General features: G+C 57.0%; 1 protein-coding gene across 3 annotated transcripts in view; it reads right to left on the bottom strand.

Moving 5' to 3' along the window:
* The window catches only part of CASZ1 (castor zinc finger 1), a 145,750-nt gene that overhangs the window by 34,444 nt on the left and 91,748 nt on the right, over positions 1 to 19,558 (bottom strand). For all 3 annotated transcript variants that reach the window (XM_045546163.1, XM_045546161.1, XM_045546162.1), the window contains one exon: positions 19,514 to 19,552. In XM_045546163.1, the coding sequence (XP_045402119.1) occupies positions 19,514 to 19,529 (16 nt within the window). In that variant the 5' untranslated portion in view covers positions 19,530 to 19,552. The remainder of the gene's footprint in view (positions 1 to 19,513; positions 19,553 to 19,558) is intronic.

Here is a 19,558-nt window from a genome sequence, read left to right as displayed (position 1 = left end):
GAGTGAGGAGGGACCTGAGCCCTGTCCAAGCTCCCCACTGGCTAATAAGGACGATCTTGAACCCGAGTGTGGGGCCTGAGCCCCACCCAGCACTGCCCCGAAGGAGCACCCAGCCCTCTGAGACCACACTCACGCACCCGGGCTGCGGAAGCTTCCAAAGAAGACAAAGCAACTCTAGAGACGTGCTCCTTTTAAAAGCTCACCACACTAAGCAAGTTTCCTCTGCCCTGGGCCTCAGGTCCTCACCTGTACCGCAGTGTGGCTGAAGGGCCACTGTGGCAACATGCCTGGCACAGGGCTGTGGAGCGCATGGTGCCTGCCACTACACTTACTGGTGACTGTGGGCAGAGTCCTCTCCTGAGGCGTGGGGAGGGCTGCTTCCTCCTCCGTAGCTGTGGGGGCAACGAGGGTGGAGAGTCCAGCCTCCCATGCCCCGCCTGCCTCTGCCCAGGGACCTGGGGGCCTGTTCCTCCATCCCCAAAGCCCAGCTTTCTCCTTGGAACCTCACCTGCCCCTGCCATCCAGGCCCCAGCCCCGCTCCAGCCTGTCTGCCTGCTCGGCTCTGTCCAGAGCTGGCCCGTGGGCCGCCCAGCAAGGGCCTCCTGGCCCGGCTGCCGCGGCAGCAAGGGACCAACCCTGGAGGGGCCAGACCGCCGAGCCCTCGGTGGGGATGTGAGGAGAGCACCCACCCCTCCTTTTTTTCTGTGCTCAGATCCCCCCCAACTGTCATTAAAATAACAAGTTTCTGTTACAATCTAAACATTCCCACATCACATAAAGGGTTATATTACACCCGAGTCACTCTCGGCCCGTGTTTGCACAGAAAAGCTCACGGCAGGTCCCCCCTCCTGACGAAGTGACTTATTAAAGTTTAAACAGTAATTAACAGAACAATAAAAATAAAGGGATGTTTGGGGAGTCATAGCGCACACAGGGTTTTTGGCAGTGCCAGCAGTTTTTCAGTGCCCTGCGCTGGCAGCAAAATGTGACTGTGAAGCCAGTGGGGACAGAGGACAGGGCCAGGGTTGGGCCAGGGAGACTTCAGGCCTAAAGGGCAAGAAACCCTGAGGCCCACTGGAGGGAAGGTGTGAGGGTTCCAGGCAGCAGGGTGGGCACGGTGTGAGCAGGTGAGGTGGTCTAGCACTCGCAGGGACCCCACGGGCCTGGGTGGGGAGGTTTCGTGAGGCCAGAGGGGCAAAGCTCAGACTCAGACACTTCCGGGAGCCCAGTGCTGTGTCACATCTGCCACCTCCGAGTGGACCTGGCTGGGGGAGGTGTCAGCTCCCCCAGCACTGTGGGCATTACAAGACCCTGCAGTTAATGATTCCTGGGGCGAGACTGCAGCCACTCTGGGCTTCTCTCCCAGTCAGCCAGGTACCTCCCCCTGCTACCCCCGGCTCCTGTGGCCAGGGCACCACCAGAACTCTTCTGGAGCCACTGGCCCCTGTTAAGCATGAGTAAGGACTCAGGAGAAAAGCCGCCTACTCCTCCCTCTAGGAGAGGGAGACCAGCCAGCCTCATATATGCCAGGCCCCCCACTAACAGGAGAAGGCACCCAGCTAGCTAGGCCAGGCGGACTCCTGGCGGGAAGTGCTCTTTCCTCAAGGTTCGCAGGAAATCGGGCCTGGCGGGCTGGTTAAAGCCAGAGCAGCCTGGGGCTGGCAGGGCCAGGCCAGTTACCCTCGGCCTCACCTTTTCTCCCTCCACAAGTCAGCCCAGAGGTTCAGACACCTGGCTACAGGGGAAGGCAGGGGGACAGGCAGGATGAACAAGGTGCCATCTCCAGCCAGGCCAGGGTTCCATCTGGACCTAGGCCACCTGCTTAGTGTGTCTTCCTCAGAGTCTTAGGGGCCAGGGAAGAAGGCACAGCAGGGACCTTCAGTGGCCACAATCAATGTGTTATCTCAGGGGTGGTGGTGACAAACCCATGCCAGCCAGGTGACAGACACCACAGCACTGCTGGGCTGGTCCTGGCCCTCCAGTCCTCCAAGCTGCCCTCTCACTCCTTCCTTCTCCCAGACTCCCTGGGCCTGGCTGCTGCAGGCCATTCTGGGGAGGGGATGTGCTCTCCCAGGGCTGTCCTCTGACCTAACAATCTCAGCGCTGGGGTCAGCCTTGTCCTCGCCTGCCCACTGCCTATCCCTGTCCTTCCTCTTCAAGGAAAGCCACTGTGGAGGCAAGGTCTCTTCTCACCACACAGGGTTAGTTCCAAAAAGTAGGTTCTCAGTAGAGCATACCCAACATAGGTTCTTCCTAGTAGGGCAAAGGGTCAACTCAGGGACACCCTGAGAACAGTGAGGAGGCCTTGCCACCCTCCTCTGGACAAAGTTTCCCTCCTCCTGGGCTTCCCCATCTCCCTCTGTGCCTCAATGTACCAACCTGTCTGGGCCTGCCTGGGAATCCTCTTTCTGCAGTGCCCCCCATGCCCCCTTGGAGCCTGCCATCAGCAGCCCTGGCCCAGCACCAGGCTCGGAAACAAGCTCTGGCCCAGGGCGAGTGACCCTGCCAGGCTCCCTTGCTGGTCTCCCCCATGTTACAGCAGCACAGGCTAGCGTGAGCAGCTGTGAGTCAGGCGTGGAGGTGAGATGCTGGGCTGGGGCCAGAGACTCTCTCTAACCTCCTACCTCCTGGGCAGCTGGCATGCACAAAGGGCATGGACTCTGGCTCTGACTGAGCCCCATGCTGCACAGCTACGCCACTGCCTCTTACCAAGGCCCTGTGGGCACAGCCAGCCACTGAGTGCAGGCCCCAAAGACCTCAGTGCTGTCTAGGCTCCAGCACGCAGGACTGTGTCCTGAGGATGTGAGGACAGCCAGTAGCTTTTCTCTCCCTCTTTCCTGGACAGAGCTCCTTGGGGTTCCATCTTCCCACCCCCCACCCCTCAACACACACATAAGATGAGTGACTCATGGTGAGGGGAGAGCGGAGGGTCGAGATTGAGAGTGCTCACGAAGGGGGAAGGTGATGCTTCCCAAGCCTCCAGTTGCTCTGCTCAGGCTGGAAAGATCGACAGGAGCTCAAACTCCCTCGCTGCTGGGGGAGGCAGACTGAGTCACCCAGCTCCAAAGCTGCAATGTAGCAGGAGGGGGTAGGGCAGGTGCCCTCAGGGTCAGGAAAAGGACTGGCAGAGGACCAGGCAGAGGGTGTCTGGGTGGCACTGAGAAAGGCAGGTGGGGACAGAGGCTCCTAAGCGGTATGCTCCAAGGTGGGCAGCTGCTCACCCTACCCGCTGTTTGTAGAGCATGGGGCATGCAAGAAGCCCTGGCTGGACAGGAGCTCCCGAGGGCAGCCCACACTCAGGTCCCACACACTCTGAGGATGAAGAGACAGCTATCGGGGTGGAGGCTGTCCTAGATTTGCACAGAACTTTAGACCTAGAAGGGGACTGAGGCCTAAGGGGCTGAGAGACTTGGCGAAAGCCCAGGCCACTCACTCATCAGAACTAGACAGATCTAGGAACCTAATTCCCAGTCTGAGCCCTCCCATACCCAGCAGATCAAACTGCTACACATTTCTGTTTTAAAGCAGAATTTCCTGCAGCCTTGGAGACTGCTCCAGGGCCCTTGGGCCCCAAATACCACAAGGGCTCCTAACTGGGGAGGGTTCGGGCCATACACTGGTCCACCTGGACGAGGACCCCAAATGGCTCTGAACCTCCAGGTGAAAGACCCGGGAGTCAGGCTCCTCAGCTCTCCAAAGAAGTAAAGTGGAGGCTGGCTCTACGGTATGGCTTACCCGCTGGAAATGGGTAGGACATGTGTGGCAAAGAGAGGGAGCCTTTCTCTCCCAGGGACAGAGACCCCCAGGCCTGTGACTTGTGCTATGAAGGGGAAACAGGCAGGCACTCTTCTGGAAGTAGAGGATGGGCCTGGACCAGAGAGGCCCAGAATGGCAAGCACAGCCCCAGGAGAGGAGGTGGGAGGGCAGCAGGTGGCAGAGGGACACTGTGGATGACATGCCACCCCGCCCTCCCTACAGCCCATCTCCACAATCCCCTTGCTGAGGCCAACAACGACGATGACGAGGACATGAGGGGACTAATTTAGGAGTATTTTTAAAACTGTGGCTCTGGTGGAGGGCTTTAGCAGTTGTCAGCCATCTGGAATAAGGAATTACAGCCACCTCCCTAATCCTATATTCCCTAAACCCTAAAGCTGGTTACAGAGTGAGGCAGAGGCAGCAGGTGGGTGGGGGTGGGGTTCTGTTCCAGAAGCGGGCAGAGCCCAGGGAGGTGCCCCACTGGCCACGGCAGCACCCCCGCCCCTCCGAGGGTGCCAAGGCCTGAGGCAAGGGCTGAAGAGCCCAGTGTCCTCCGAGCCCACTCAGCTCCCCCACCCGCTCACGCACACTCACTCCCTGGGCCGCGCCGGCTCGCGCAGGGGCCGTCAGGTAAATTAGATCTGAAAGCTGACAATTTCTGACCATATTTCCTTGATTATTTCAAACAAATGCACAGCAGCCGCTGTAAGGAGATTAAAGTGACATAAACGTCCCGAGTGGGAGGGGGGAGGGCAGAGGATTCAGGTCACCCCCATCCGTCCCCCGCCTGACAGACGCTATATCGCTATCCAATCCAATAAAAAATCCCCCCCTTTTGCTTTAATTAATTTTACAGCTAGCTTGCTTAATTACTTTCAATCAAAATCCTCCTGCCATCGCAAAATTAGAGATGGTTGAGCTCCATTAGCCTAAATTCTTCATTTCCATATAGAAAAGAGGCTGTCTGCAGAGCCAGCCTGGGCCCCTGGCAGGACAGATGCCCGCCTGCCTGCCCGCTGCAAGCCAGCCCGCTCCTGCCTCCGCTCTCTGGCAATCTCTGGCCTGTGTGGTCCCCTCATTCTCCTGGACCGCTGCTCCTTGGGCAGCCAGGCTGGGCTGAGAGGAGCTGAGGTCCAAGAAGGGATACTCCCCTCTGCCACTGATTCCCCCCAGGACCCATGCAGGACTGCAGGGCTGGGCTGAACTGAAAGGCCAGGACTGGTGTGGAGCTCTGGACCAGGGCCTACTGCTTTTGACGGAATGAATGGCGGACCCTAGATCCCGCTTCCCTGCGAAGGAGCCCCTCCTGCTTCCCAGACAGCCTAGTCCCCTGGTTGCCCAAACCTAAGGCAGACAGGTCTCCTGGGCCTTCTGCCTCACCGCTCCTCAGGAAGGGTCCCCTTCCAGCAGTGCAGGAATACTCTCAGCCTTGGATTTAGGCCCCAGTTGGTATAGACCCCTGGAACCAATGTCTCCCAGGGTTCCCCGCGCTGATTGCCGGCTGGAGTCTTGCTCACTATCAGAGCAACCCTAGGGCCAGCTGTCTCAATGGCGGTACGAGGCAATGCAGCAGCCCCCATATACTCTGGCATTCTCCTGGGGGCCCCCGCACAGGCTCCTCCTCCCCTCCCGTAGCCCTGGTTCCCAGCTTGCAACAGCTGTTCCTCCACCCCCAGCGCGGGTTGGGTGGGTGGTGGGTCTGGGCTCTGTCCACATCCTGGGCCTGCACTGGCTCCCTTCTCCTCCCTTCCACCTGCCTCCTCTTCGCAGCCCCCAGCCCCAAGTCCAGAAGCTCCACTTCAGGTTTTCTCTGCTACAGCCCCGAGTGTCACCGCAGGGTCCGGCCCAACCTGGGCTCCAGCTGATTAAGGATCTGCAACAGGATGTAGGGATTACAGTAAAACCTGGCTCCGGATCTACAGGGCAGCAGGCCAAGTCCTGGCTCTGGGACTCCCCTCCCCTCCCGGTTCAACACGGCCCCTCCACCAGCCCAGCTACCAATTGAGGGAAAAGGGCTGAGCCTCTCAGTTCTTCAGGGACTCTCGGCTGGACTCCGGGAAGTGAGTGACAAAGGACCCAGGCCTAGCTTGGCAGAAAGGCTTAGGTAGGGTAGGGTGGGCAAGAGGAATGGTGGCTGAAGCCTGCCCTGGACCCTTTATGCCACTCTCAGGACAAGAAGCTGACCTGGTCTTCCTTCTCAGAGAGCCCACGCGGAGGTCAAGTGTCCTGGGCCCGACCTCTGTGCAAAGGCCGAGCAAGGTGGGAAGAGTCTGCAGGCTAGGAGAGCCCCTCCCAGGCAGCAGGCCTTACGGCTGCCCCATGGCTACAGTAAGGCCTGGAGAGGGGTGAGGCCAGCTCTGGGGGAGGGGAGAAAGAGCCGACCCTGGACCTGTGTGGCCTGTCCTCTGGACACCAGGGCCCCGCAGGTCAATCCACAGGCTCCTCACCGGTCCCGCTGTAAGGATTAACTCAGGTCGTTTTCCTCCTAATTCCGTTGAGTTTCTCAAATACATCCTGAGCACCTACTGGCACTGCCCCCTCTGGCCCTGGGGATCCTGGGGGAATGAACGGTTTCAGGTCCCAGGGAGCACAGAGTCAAGCATTTCACATATCACTGAGAGCACAGACAGGAGGCCACCTCCAATCTGGAGCGGGTGTCCTGGAGGCCTTCCCTGGACTGAACCCTGAGGTCAGCAGGTGAAGGTGAGCAGGGGAGGTGGGCAGACACACAGACACTGATCCCAGCCAGGCTCTCTGGGGCTCCTGCTCCTCCCATGGCCCCCTCCATGCAGGTCTGTGTCCTCCCTCCTGCCCCGTCACCCCTGAGTCATCAGCAAAGGGAAAGGCAGGGGCGGCCCCAGGCCTGGGCGCCCTCACTAACTCCCTGGCACCTGCTTCCCACTGGGAAAGGGCTGAGCCTCCATCCCGTTCTGCCCTTGACTACCATGCCTGGCCAGGTGGGTCAAGATGGTGAAAGGCTAGATGGAAGAGCAAGTTTGGGGTCAGTTTCTCAAAGATCAAAGGGCACAGCCCTTTGGGGAATGGCACAGCCCAGGCCCTACTTTCCCTGCCAGCCTGCCCATGTGGGCAGCACCTGCCTCCCCCCACCCCACGGCTTCAACACCCTGCCGCCTTGGCAAGAACACTGCTCCTTCAACACAGGGCCTGAGTACCTTTCCTCCATGCATCCTTCAGGGGTCCCCACTGAAATTTCACCTCCTCTGGGAAGCCCGCTGCGTTTGTCCCCTTCCTCTGCCCTCTCCCTGCACCCTGCTCCTTGCTGTGGCACTTCTGTAGTAACTTGTTTAATCAGCCCTCGACCTCACTAGGCTGCAAGATCCGTGGGATGGGACCACTTTTTCAGTGCAGTGTCTGGCCCAATAAATATTTACTGAGTGAATACAGAAAACCAAGTGCTTCTCAAGTTCATTAGGGCAGAGCTGCAACCCAGTGGTGTGGCCTGACTTCTGGACCAACCCCCACAGAGCTCCAGGAGCCTTTCCTGTCTGCAAGGTGGGGGGGTACTCCCCGGGTGGGACTGAGCTGAGCCACGTCCCTTGGGTCTCTTGCCCTCCTGAGCCCCAGGCTCACCTCCATACGCCCTTCACAGGACTCTGCCCGGAGAACAAAAGAGGCCCCAGTTGTTCGAACATTTCTCTGTGAGAGGAACAACTGTTGCCGGCCAGTCCCGTTCTGAATAAATCCAGCAACTGTTTGCAGTGAAGTGCAATTCCCTGCCTCCACCTCCTGTCCCTGTCCCAAAAAGGAGAAAAGGGGATTGAAAAAAGGATGGGGGGAAAATCCCATACCAAGCCCCACAATCTCCCTACACTCACTATCAAGTCTGTCTGAAAACATTATGGACACAAAGAGGGCACAGGGACAGCCACCTGCTGTCCCAGACAACTGGGACAGCCGCAGCTAAGGGTGAGGCTGTGAGATCAGGACCCAAAAAAAGGAGGTGAGAGAGTGAAGGATGGAGGGAGGCTGGGAGGAGCGGGAATGTTGGGACAGGGAGCAGGGCAGCAGGCAAGATGCAGGAGAAGGGAGAGAAGTGCAGGGCAGGGGTCCACCTGGCCCTGCAGGTACAGGGGTGGGCTCTGGGGACATGGGCTCAGAAAGGCCCCTGGAGTCCAGGCGGAATGGGAGCAGAGGAGGGTTAAGGGGGCAGTGGCCACTCGGGGGGAGTGAAGGAGGGAGAGAGAAGTTGACTGGGAAAGAGGGAGCGAGGTCTATTAAAAACCTCTCAGTGCATAACACAAAATGTCAGGGTTTATAGCTTCATTCTTGGCTTTGCTGGGACTGAGAACCCTGAACAGAAATGTCACCGCTTGTCATGTTTAATCACCTGCTGTTTGTTAACACCTTCCCTGCAAGGAGCCTGTCTCAATCTGCCCCTGGGCCCCCCAAGGGACCCGGAAATAGAAAACATCCCCGGCTTCTTCTCTGGGCTTTTGGCCTGCCCAGGGCTCTTGAGGGAGGAGCTCCATTCTCACTCCATCTGAAGGCCTCTCCGGGAACCCCAAAGTGACCCTTCCCATCCGCAGCCCAGGGACAGTGACCCCACCTGGCCCTGTCGTGGGGCTGGGACCTTGGCTGGCCAGGGATGCTGTGCTTGGCGTGACTGAGGCGGGGTGCTCCTGGCTTGCTTGCCTCTGCTCCCACTGCCAGCTTTCCAGGCCTATCTGCCCCTTCTGTCTATTCCAACGCGTCCCCCACCCCAGGGTAAGAAAAGATAAATAAAGGACAGCCCGCTCAGATCCCTGCAGCCTGGAAGTCACCAATCTGTCTGCTTGAACAGCAACTGCCACCTAACATCTAACATTCACAGCCCCCATCCTCCCAGTTACAATCCGGATCACACCATCTGTGGTTCTGGCTTGGCTCTCTCTGAGCATGCTTTCCTGGGTTGTTTAGACTAGGAGTTCTCAGTCCTACTGCCCCATAATTCCTTCCTCTGGGTTGGGGGTAGGTGTGGGGTGGAAGGTGGAACAGGACACTCAAGCAGCACAAGCCTTCCCAAGAACACTTGGCTGTTCCCCACCTCTGAAAGCACAGCATGGTCTACACTGGGAAAGAAGGCGGGTCCTCTCCCAGATTAAACACAGGCAAAAAGACCTGGGCAAACTCAGTACAGCCTCAGGCTAAAACCCCATTTGGAGACAGCTGTCTGCAAAGCAGCAAGTTCATCCTGTGCGTTCCCAAGGTAGGCAGTTACTTCTAGTAGCAATGAAGGCCTGTGGGGATAACTGGCCCTGAGCTGAGCTGAAATGGTCTCCCAGCGAACCAGGGGGAAATGTCCCCAACTTCCCTTCCAGCAAAGTCTCTGCTTACACAAAAACAAATCCAAAAAACACGCATTCGAGAACCTGTCTCCTAGAACACCCATTCATTTAGATGTGCTTCCCAGAGTGCCCCACGTCTAGTCCATTCATTCCCATCTTACCAGAGAGACAAGTCAGATTGTGTTCCAGCCACCGGCAACCCTTCCCTGTGGACAAACAAGAGCACCCCCTTCTCTCAGTTGGGCAATATCGGATGCCTTTGAAAAGGAGGCTCAAAATGCATTTGCATCACCTACATTTTATCTTGCAGGGAAGGGCCAGGGATGTGTCCACAGAGTACAGGTGGGACATACATGGGGCCCAGAGATGTTTGGGGACATGGGCCAGATAGCTCAGCAAATACCCAGGGATGCAAGCCAGTGCAAACTCCACTCAATGCTGCCATTTGGAGCAGTCCTCAGGGAGGCCCCATGCCATTTCATTTGGCATTCCGCATTTGGGAACAAACCCAGCAGTATCTCTGGGCCTCCTGTTTTCCCACTTGTGAAATGGGACAACTCTTTGTCTTTCTTCGAGGGAACTCACTCACGAGGAGAGATGGGATATTAGGTGTGGCTCTTTCGGAAGGAAGGCGCTGGGTAAACTCACGGCAGGGAGGGGGTTGGGGGGATTGTGTTGTCCACGTCCTTTCTAGAAGCCCTGTCTGGACTATGAAAATATGGGGGCAGAAGGCTTAGTGTTAAAGGGGCAAGGCTGCAGTTGCAAGCCCTTTCTGGGCTGGTCAGACTGTCAGGCAGTGCCCTTTCATGCCTGGGGAGGTGTGCGCATGCGCACTCGAGCACATGCGCCCCTAGCCGAACACAGCAGCCCACGGAGCAAGCCTTGGTCAGTGCAGGGCGGTTTTAGACAGAGCCAGTGGCAAGTCACCCATCCTGGACAGAGATATATTTTATTCAGGAGGTGCCTGGGCTCTCTGAGACTCTGAGAGAGGGACGACTGTGTCAAGCAGCCCACCTTCCTGCCTCCAAACAGGACTGACCAACTTCTCAGTTTGCCTGGCACTAAAGGGGTTCACAGGACATGGGTCTTTCCACTCGATTTTCCAGGCCAACCGGGGTGGCTGGCCACCCTGCTGCAAGATCACCATGTTGCTGACTACTTGGTCTGGTAGTTGGAGACTGCCCAGAGTTCTAACTAGCACCTGCCCCTGAGGTCCCCCATTCTCAGGTGCCGAGCGAAGCACTCTCTCTCCTGGGTGAGCTGATGACACTGGGCCTTCTCATGCCCACGGGAGGTGGGACCTGAGCCTCTCCCACACGTGAGGTTTGAAAAGCTGGTCTCTGTCAATGAGAGGGACCGTGAGCACACACGGAACACGTCCTCTCAACTCAGGTGGCCACGGCGGAGCCCAAGAGGAGCCCAGGGAGTGGGACCCGACCTGAGGTTCGGGAGCCTCCTGGCCTAGAGCTGTTTTGCCTGAGACCCTTGGATTACTCAGATGAGCATGGCCTCCCAGCCAGGCCCCCTGGTATAATCCTTTCATTAATTTACTATTAGATGGGAAATTACTCCTTACTCAGGATTATAAGTTTTCATCTTATTTTAAGTTAGATTCTTAAAGCAATTACCAAGGCATCTGGCGATGACTTCACCGCTGCGGCCGGGCCCTGGAGGGGAGAAGGGCAGCCCTGAAGCTGCACAGGCCCCTGGCTCCAGGCCCCTGAGGGGAGTCTGGGGAAAACTGGGAGCCCCTGAACACCTGTCCTGGTCCCGGGAGGGAGGTGGGGAGCACACTGTAATCTCTGATATTTGCCGTTCGTGGAAAAACTCCTTTCCAGCACCACCTGCCCCATGAACCCGCTGGTGACAGTTGCTGAAAAGGCTCAGCAGCTGGTGCCACGGGAGCATTTTCTATTTTTAATTGTTTGATCGGAATATTAACTCATCTAGGCCCATTCCCAAGACACATTTCCCAGCCAGAGGGTTCCCCCATTTCCCATACCTTCCTCTCTCTCTCCCTCTCCAGTCAGAAGTCAACTTTGAAATGAATCACTGGAGGCACAGACTGTCGTGAGTTTGGGATGGATCACTGGAGAGAACAAGGAGGCAGGTCCTCCCGGACCCACAGCCCTGCGGAGCTGGCCTCTGCTCTCCTTCCTCTCTGAGCGGCTGGCTCAGCATCTGCAGGCATCCCACTCCTACCCAGTGCCCCCGCTCACTGAAGGAAGACGTCGGCCTTGCACCCTCCCCTCGGGTGACCCCACCGCCTCTGCTCACTCGCCAATGTGGAGCGCAGAGCAGAGGGGCTAGGGACACCCAGGAAGCTCCCAGGAAGGACAGGGAGGGTGCACTGGGAGGCAGGCCTGGGCCCCTAGGCTCAGAGGGACTGGGCAAGAGACTGACTTCCATTTCCACTTCCATCTCCGAGAGGAAGGGAGCCCTGAGGAGAACCTGCCAGCAGCTCCTCTGTGGGAGGGAACGCCAAGGGCTCCCGGCCTGCCCACCAAAGGGCAGGTCACACAACCCAGCTCAAGCTCTGTGTCACTTGAGCTTTAGTTGGACCGCACTGCTGGGGAGAGCCTGCTAGGGACAAACTCAACCCCGTGGCCCCCACCTTACGCCGTCCTAGGAGGGCCCCCTCCCCCCAGCACAGGGGCCCTTGCCCACTTGGCCCTCCTCTCCCTACACACCCTTGGCCATGCTGCTGTGCTCTTCCCTCTCAAGGTCACAGGGCCGTCCACACCAGGAATATTTACTCACCAGACTGGCCCTGTTAGCACCACTCACCACAAATATGCTTTCTGATAAAGTTGGCAGAAAAAAATTCTACAGCTCAAAACAATGTCAGAAATCATCCCCCACCCCCACCAAGTGAGGACGAGGTGGGGCCTGGAAACAGGTCACACAACCAGCTGAGGGACGGTCCTGGGGAGCTTTGTTCACTCTCCCTCTTGCTTTTCTCCTTCCTGTTTTACCTCCCAACACACAGCCTGTTGCCAGGGGACCAAGGGCTGGGGACGGTTCTGGGCTGGTACTGGGTCTTGGGGAGCAGGCCTTTGGGGGCTTCTGGAGGACAAGGCGGGTGGCCTCTTACCTCAGCTGCTCCCTGGACCGTCTCACCTCACTGCGCCCCCTCCCCCGCCTGGTCCTCCCTCCGTGCACATGGGCTTTAATGTTTTTATTACCTGTTTGACTCTCTGCCTTATTGCTTCTCCCCTTAATGGGGCCGTAACCGTGGAAACGAGGAATAAACGGCCACCAGAAAATGAGATGATTAAACAGGTCACCCTGGCAAAACAAACTCAGCCAAGGAACCTCTGGGGGTGGGGAGGGTAGGCTGCCCCTCCCCCACCCATGGCCAGAAGGCTTGGACCAGGTCCTGACCACACTTCCTTGTCCTAAAAGGACTGGGGCAGATGCAGTGGGGCGCCCCCTGCTGGGCAGTGGAGCACCTCCTCAATCCTGCCAGGCAGCCCCGGTGGCTGGCCGTGGCCTTGGGCTCCTGGGCCGTAGGGGCAGACACTGGGCTAGAGGGAGGTGAAGGCCACAGCAAAGGAGAAGATGCTTCCTGGTAACCCAGTCTTCCAGGAGTCTCTCTCCCTGCTGGCCTTCTGGATGCTGCCTGCCTTCTCCCTGCACTGAGGTCTCCCCACCCAATGCTCCACCTGGCTCCTCCAGTCTCCTGTTCTCATGTAACATGTTCCCTCCCAGGGGCCCCTTTAGCTCACAGAGAAGGCCGTATAAGAAATGGCCAGGTGACCTCTGGGAATTCCTGGTCTCTGAAGCCACAAAATGTATTCATTCCCTCCCCTTTCTCCAACTCAGGCAGTGCCCTGGCCTCAGCCCCGGAGGCAGTGAGGGCCCTCCTGGCTTTAGGAAGGGGTCTCCGCAGCCAAGCACCCAGGGCACTGGCAGAGCCCACGGGGCCAGGAGAGCTGGGAGAGACTCCAGAGGACAGGTCTGTGGGACATTCTAAGAACGGATCCCACAGCCAGCTCCGGAGCAGCCTACACACCACATCATGGGGCGGAGGTCTGAAGCCCTGGCAATCTGGGCTGGGCCCTCTGTGTGAGCCCACTCCCTCTTAATGGCATTACACCCTGCACTGGGACTGACTAGCTGGAGGGTTCCTGGAGTGGAAAGCAGGGCCAGAGAGAACAGACATGTGCAGTGAGGCCTGCTCTGGAGGTGGGGAAGCAAATGGGAGATGGAGGTGGGCAAGGGAGGAAGCAGAGGAGATGCCCAGATGCCCCGGGCTACTGCCCTCCTGTCCCTACCAGGCAGCACATGGACCTCCCAGCCTAGTCCCTCCCAACCCAAGCCACAGTCATGGTTAGTAGCTACTGGGGGGCCCTCATCTGACCACCCAACTCCTATCTTTATCCCTCTGTCCCCTTGCCCCCTGCACATCATCCCAAATCCCAGTCCCACTCCTTCCTATAAACCAGACTCTAGAAAGCTCTCAAGGAGCTAAAACCCAGGTCCCGTGGGAATCGGCCAACATTTCCTGCCTTCCTCCTTCTGCCCCTACTGAGAAGCTGGGGAGGCAGGGGAGGCATTCGGTGCAGGCACATCAATCAGCTCCACCAGCACTTACAGCAGGAAAGCATGAGCCCCAACCCCAGCCGAGCGCTGGGAGATGTCGGCACAGCAGCTAATGTCTAATGGTCACCATTAGGACCAGCAGTAGCTGAAGAAAACAAGGTCCCTGGCCTTGGCCTCCTGGGGACCGGGGCGTTGAGTCTGAGTACTGCCCTAGCACACCAATGTTAAGGGTAGGACGAGGTCCTCAGAGCAGCAGGCTCCCAGCCAGCCTCTGATCTCTTATCTCTTTCCGGGGCCAACTGGGTGTGATGCTGGAAAAGGTGTTGGGGGGCGGGGGGTTGGCAAGAAAGGTAAGCAGGAAGAGCCTAGCTTTAGGGAGCTGGGTGGCTTGGGCGAAAAAGGCAGAAAAATGTGGTTGCAGAATGGGAAGCAAGAGTTCTGCTCTCAGAGGGCGTGAGGAGGACAAGGCACAAGCAAGAGACTGGGTGGGAATGCAGAAGGTGTGGGTGGCAGAGGGGACATCCCTTGAGGCCACTCCTTCACAAAGCTCCCTGGGCCCCGAGGCCCTGGCTCCTCTGCCTGGAGCCACAGACGACTGTACCTTTCTCTCCCTCCACCAGGCATGCCCTGCAAACTTGGGGGGACCAGGCAGTCTTCATTTCTGCATCTCCTACAGCAGGAGCTCCCCCTACGCTTGCTGAATTGAGGACCTCACTACCTGCATGGGGTCTCTTCCCAGACAGGGGACATATATTCTGTGAGTCTGGGGTGTGAGGGTGGTATCTATGGTCAGGCAGCCAGAGGGGTGTGCGCTAGACCACCAAGCTGCTGCCTTTCCCAAGCTGCTCCAAGGAAGCAGGCGCTTCCCCTCTGCACCCTGGGGCTGCCGGCCCTCCCCTTCCTGCTCCCTGACTTCTTCCTACTCTTGCTGTACCCTGGCCAAGCTACCCCAGAACAGCTGCTGCTTGCCTTGGGGACCCACAGGCAGTAATTACTACAGAGCAACTTCCTTCCCCCTCTGAAGACGAGGAGGAAGAGGAAAAGGAGGAGGAAGAAGAGGAGGTGGCCACAGCCAGGGTGGTTAAGGTTTAAAGTCCAGCCCCAGGAGGGCAGTGTTAAAAGACAAGCTTGGGGCCTGGGGGGATGCACCGGGGTGGAAAAACAGCCTGACCCCTCTGAGAATGGTGGGCCAGCCAGAGGAGACTGGGGCACACCACTAACCTGGCAGAGTCCAGAAAGAAGAGCAGTCAGGGCCAAGAGCCTTCCCGAGCCCCACCCAATCCCCTGCCCAGGCAGTGGGCAGGGACCTGAGCCAGGGGCAGCAGCTTTAATGAGGAGATGTTGCTGCCGTGACTCAGCCTCCAAAGGTGCCTCCATTTATTTTATTTTTCCATCATAAAAACCCACGCTGCAACTCAGCCAGATTCCCCAGCTGGGGGGTGGAGGAACACCAGCAGTACGGATGAAGGCTGGTATAGAGTTCTGACCAACACTGGCCGAGGGGCCTTCCTCGGAGAGGAGAGCTAATAGGTTCCCCTGGCTGGCGCCTACCAGGGAAGAAGGGCCTGGGCTGGGGTCTCCCACAGGATCCTCTTGGACCTGCCTTCCCTGACTCTGCTGGGCATTTTATACTGAGTTTGGCTCTGATGTCCTCCTATAACTAGTACTAGGGCTGATTCAAAGGGTCACTTCACAGCTCAGAGCTGCCAGTCTCAAATGCTTTCTACTAAAGGAAAGGTCCAAATGATGTGCTTCTCACCTTGTTCACTCAACCCCTCCCCCTCAAGACTGCCCCACTGAATAAAATCAAGTTGAGAGTGGGAGAACCAAAGACCCTGAAGGTCATCTGACACTCAAGTCCCTCCAAACATCACTGACCAGCGCACAGCCAGCCTCGGTATTAATGGTACCAGAAGACTCACTGCTTTCGAGACAGCCCATTCTGTCCTTGGCTCTGATGGCTCCTTCCTGCCAAGATGGCACCAGAGCACCTAACCCTGCAGCAGACTGGCAAAACCGGTGCCCAACTTGACTGCAGGGACTGGTCCCATCTTAGACTGGCTGAGTGGGTGTATCTGGCCAAGTAAAAGCTGGAGGAAGGAAAATCAAGGGCAATCTACTCTATCTTAAACCTGGCATGGAATCTCTTCCTCCAGAAACAGCACGAGAACCTTCCCAATCCCGAGTGAACACTGGGTCAAAAGCATAACCACAGCTAGTGAGGTTCCTAGAAGCCTACACTCTTGGCAAGGCTCTGGCCTTGAACCGGCAGCTCACAGAAGTTCTGGAGGTGAGTCTGGATGTGGGCTGACATGCAGGGCAGCAGGGCCCTGAGCAGTACTCTGGGCCTGGGTTGGGGGAGGCAAGTTCTTTGCTCCCTGGGGTCAGGTACCACCTGGAAGAAGTCTGCAGCCTTTCTTCTCCTCCCTCAAGACTGTGTGCTCTCAAAGCTTATGGCTACTAGGAAATTCCACTCCAAGAACCAGGCTAATGAGCCAAATTGGCTCAGCCCCTGACCCCACCCTCCCTGGCCTTCCCACAGCTGAAGCCTGGGCCAGTATCCATGGGGGTTCTGCCCGGCATGCGAGGGGGTCTGAACTGGGAGGCCTAGCAGGAAAGAGAAGCAGGCCTGGCTCAGTGAGTGGCACCAAGCCCCCTTGCAGACTCGCCTTGACAACAGGGCTGCAGCGACAGTGTTACATGGGCAGTGCTGTCCCTCACCGGCTCCCCCTGCGGTCTGCGGCCATCCCTTTGAATGTACCTTCTTGCCTGTTTGGGCCTTTACCTGGCAGAGCCTACCTTGGATCCTTTACTGGACAGCTCTAGCCCTGATCAGCCCCTCCCCTTCTCAAGAAGAGAAAGGACACTTACAACCAGGCCCTCAGCAGTCAAGGGCAAGTTCCTTCTCAACACTCTACTACTGTTTCACAGCCTTTTTCACCCTGGCTTCCAGTTATGTTCTGGGCCTAGGAACCAGCCTGGTGGGGGCCTAATCCCGGAGAGCTTCCCAACTGCAGGATGGATTTACCTGTGTCTGAAAGCTTCCTCCCATCTCCCCTTCCCCCCTCCCTCCCCCAGGGAAATCACTCTAAAAGGGCCTAATGGAACTATGTCCTCCTCTCTTCCTCTCTCTCCTCCCTCCCTCGCTCTCTCTTTCCTTTTTTTTTTTTATTAGCATTTGTGGAATTTATTCCCAAACTCTCCTAATCTTCCGTACACAACCATTTGATTTGCATAACCCAACCCCCTCTCATAAAAACTGGCTGCTAGTTTAATTAAAAAATGTAAATTTGCTGTCATCTCGGGGCCTGGTGAATTAGGACGACATCGGCATTTTTTATTGCTAAAGACGTCCAGATTGATCCAGCCCTTGGCTGAACTATGGTGGGGGAAAGAGGTCCACATGGTCCCTGAGGGTCTCGAGGTCCTGCCGTCCCCTCCTGAGGAGCCTTGCTTCTCCTGCCACTGAATTACTCATGGCTGGAGTGCTTCAGGACCTAGACGTGTCCAGCGCTAGAGGGGATGTTAACCTGTGATCCCGATGCTTGTTGGGTCTCTGGTGCCAGCAAGCCCTTGGGGCCTGTGCCTCTGGCCTTGTCCTGTGCTGGAGGGGCCCTTGCCTGAGGCTGCCCATGCAGCCCCTCCCCTCACCAGCAAGGAGCGTGGCCAGAGATGAGACCCCTGGCCCTGGCTGTGTCCCTGTGTGTTCCAGAGGTAGAGGGAGTCGCTCCAAGCTCCTGAAGATGAGCGTGGAGTTGGCCCAGAGACAGGCTCAGAAGGGATCTCAGAGGCCCCATCTGCTTCCCTTTTTTTGTGAAGTGGGGGAAAAAGTGCTTTTCTTCTGAAGTTCTGAGATTAAGTGAAACTTCCAAGTTCAAAGAAGAGGCTGAGATGGTATTACCAGATGACTCCTCCGGGAAATAGTCAGAACTTTGACACCCTGGACCTCCCCTCCCTGAATGGCCAGAGTCCAGGCCTGGGTCCCATTGGGAGTGTCCTGCTCCAGCCACAGAAGGGACTAGCTGACCTCAGGGGCCCTTCAGGCTTCTAGGAAAAGTTTCCAGAGCCTGTCCCTGGAGTGCTGGGAGAAGTAAGTCTCCCTAAGGCCCAGGAGGGATGCCTTAAGAGGCTCTGCCACCTGCCTCCTGCCAGGCCTGGGAGGCCCTCGCTCCAGTCCGGACACCCCACAGAAGGGCTCTGGAGTAGTGCCCCATGACAGACTGAGAGAGACTAGCTGGTGTATGGAAGAAGGATGGACGCCAGCCCCAGTTAGCACCCAGGTTAGGAGGAGGAAGACAGGAAGGCCCGCCTTCCAGCTGAGTAATGCCTGGGTCCTATGTGCCCGCCCACAAGCAGAGGCTCCCTGCCCCAGGTAGGGGGTGGTGCATTACTGCCTGACCCATCTCTGAGGTCTGCTTTTGGCTGGAATGGGTGGGGGCCCAATTTCCGAAGAAAGGGGGTGGGGCCTGAGAGGGAGTTTGATGAGACACCTGATTAGAGGTGGAGGCGGGCTGGTTCCCTGTGGGAGTGGAGGGCAGGGAGGGGCAGGGTGGCATCAGTGGCCTTAGACACCTTCACCACTTTGCCCAGCAGGGGGTGTCACACCTTTCCTGGGCACAGAGGTCCTGAGGACCTCCACATTAGATTAGCCAAGATCACACCTGATGGGACAGTCTTAAAACTTTGCAAACAATACCCTCTCCCATAAACACACACCCCCTTCTTAAAGCCAGCCACCATGCCACCCACCAGGAGACCCTCAGTGCTGCCTTCTGCCCTCTCCTGACCTCAGAAGGTCAGATGGGTCCCAAGGGGTGATGCCGTGAACTTGGGCCTGTTACAAACAACAACTCTGACAGCTACCAGTACCGCCTATCCTTCTATCAATGAAATCGAAGGGTTCAGAGATCAGTCTCAATGAATTATCCACCTGTTTCTTTCTTTTAAAACCTTTAAGAAGAAGACAGCTGTTTTTGTCAACCTAGGATGTGAGGGTCCTAGCCAAAATTTGGTTTCAATGGAGAGGCCCAATGGAAAGCCTGAAGAGCTTACAGGCAAACCTCACTCTGAACTCAGGCTGGAACCCCAGATGGGAAAAGAGGAGAAACATTAAATATAATTAGATTAAAACCAATAAAACACCAAAATCTCAGGATAAACTCTCCCCTAGGCCGGCACCAAGCTATCTGGAGCCCTAGCCTGGTCCCACACCAGGGCCCCCAAACCCAGATGCCTAAATTTAGTAGTTTGCCTGGTCCATCACCACCTCCCAGGGTGGGGGCTGAAGAGAGGGACGGGACAGAGTCCTGGGCCCCTCACTTTGAACTGATAACAGCCGCCTCATCCCACAGATTCTCAGGTGAAAAACACTCATTAGCCATAATAAGCAGCTTGATCATCCGACACAGCCTTGTCCCAAATAAATTAAATTCCTTTACCTTGAGACAGTCGCCCCGAAACCAGACTAACCACCTTTCCCAACAGGACGCTGCTTTCAAAAACTAAACCACCCCCCACTAAAAAAATAAAAACACACACCCCGCAGCCAGACAGAGATCTTTGCAAAGGAAAAAAACACACACAGAGAAAAAACACGGAGCCACACAAAAAACACGGAGCACAAAAACCCCCACAAAAAACCCCTAAATCCTCTCTCTGGGTGCCCCCCAGCTCCTCTCCCCTCGGTTCTTTCATAATGACAAGCATCAAATTAGTCACAGTCACTAAGCAAGTAACAAATAATAACAACAATGTCCTCAGAAGTCTCGCCACCAGAAACCAGGGCGAGGAGAGGCAGCCGCCCCGACCCTCCGCAGGCCGCCCCCACCCCCTGCTCAGCCGCCACCTCACTGGGCTAAAAATACGAACTTCCGTGAAAGAACCGAAAGAAAAGTGAAAGAGCCTCCCCGGGTTCCCACCGGTACCTGTTCCGAGATCCATGCTCCTCTCTTTGGTCCCAAACTCTTCGA

The sequence above is a fragment of the Lemur catta genome, chromosome 3 (assembly GCF_020740605.2).
Source record: "Lemur catta isolate mLemCat1 chromosome 3, mLemCat1.pri, whole genome shotgun sequence".
Taxonomy (NCBI): domain Eukaryota; kingdom Metazoa; phylum Chordata; class Mammalia; order Primates; family Lemuridae; genus Lemur; species Lemur catta.
This window is presented reverse-complemented; position numbering and strand designations above follow the sequence as displayed.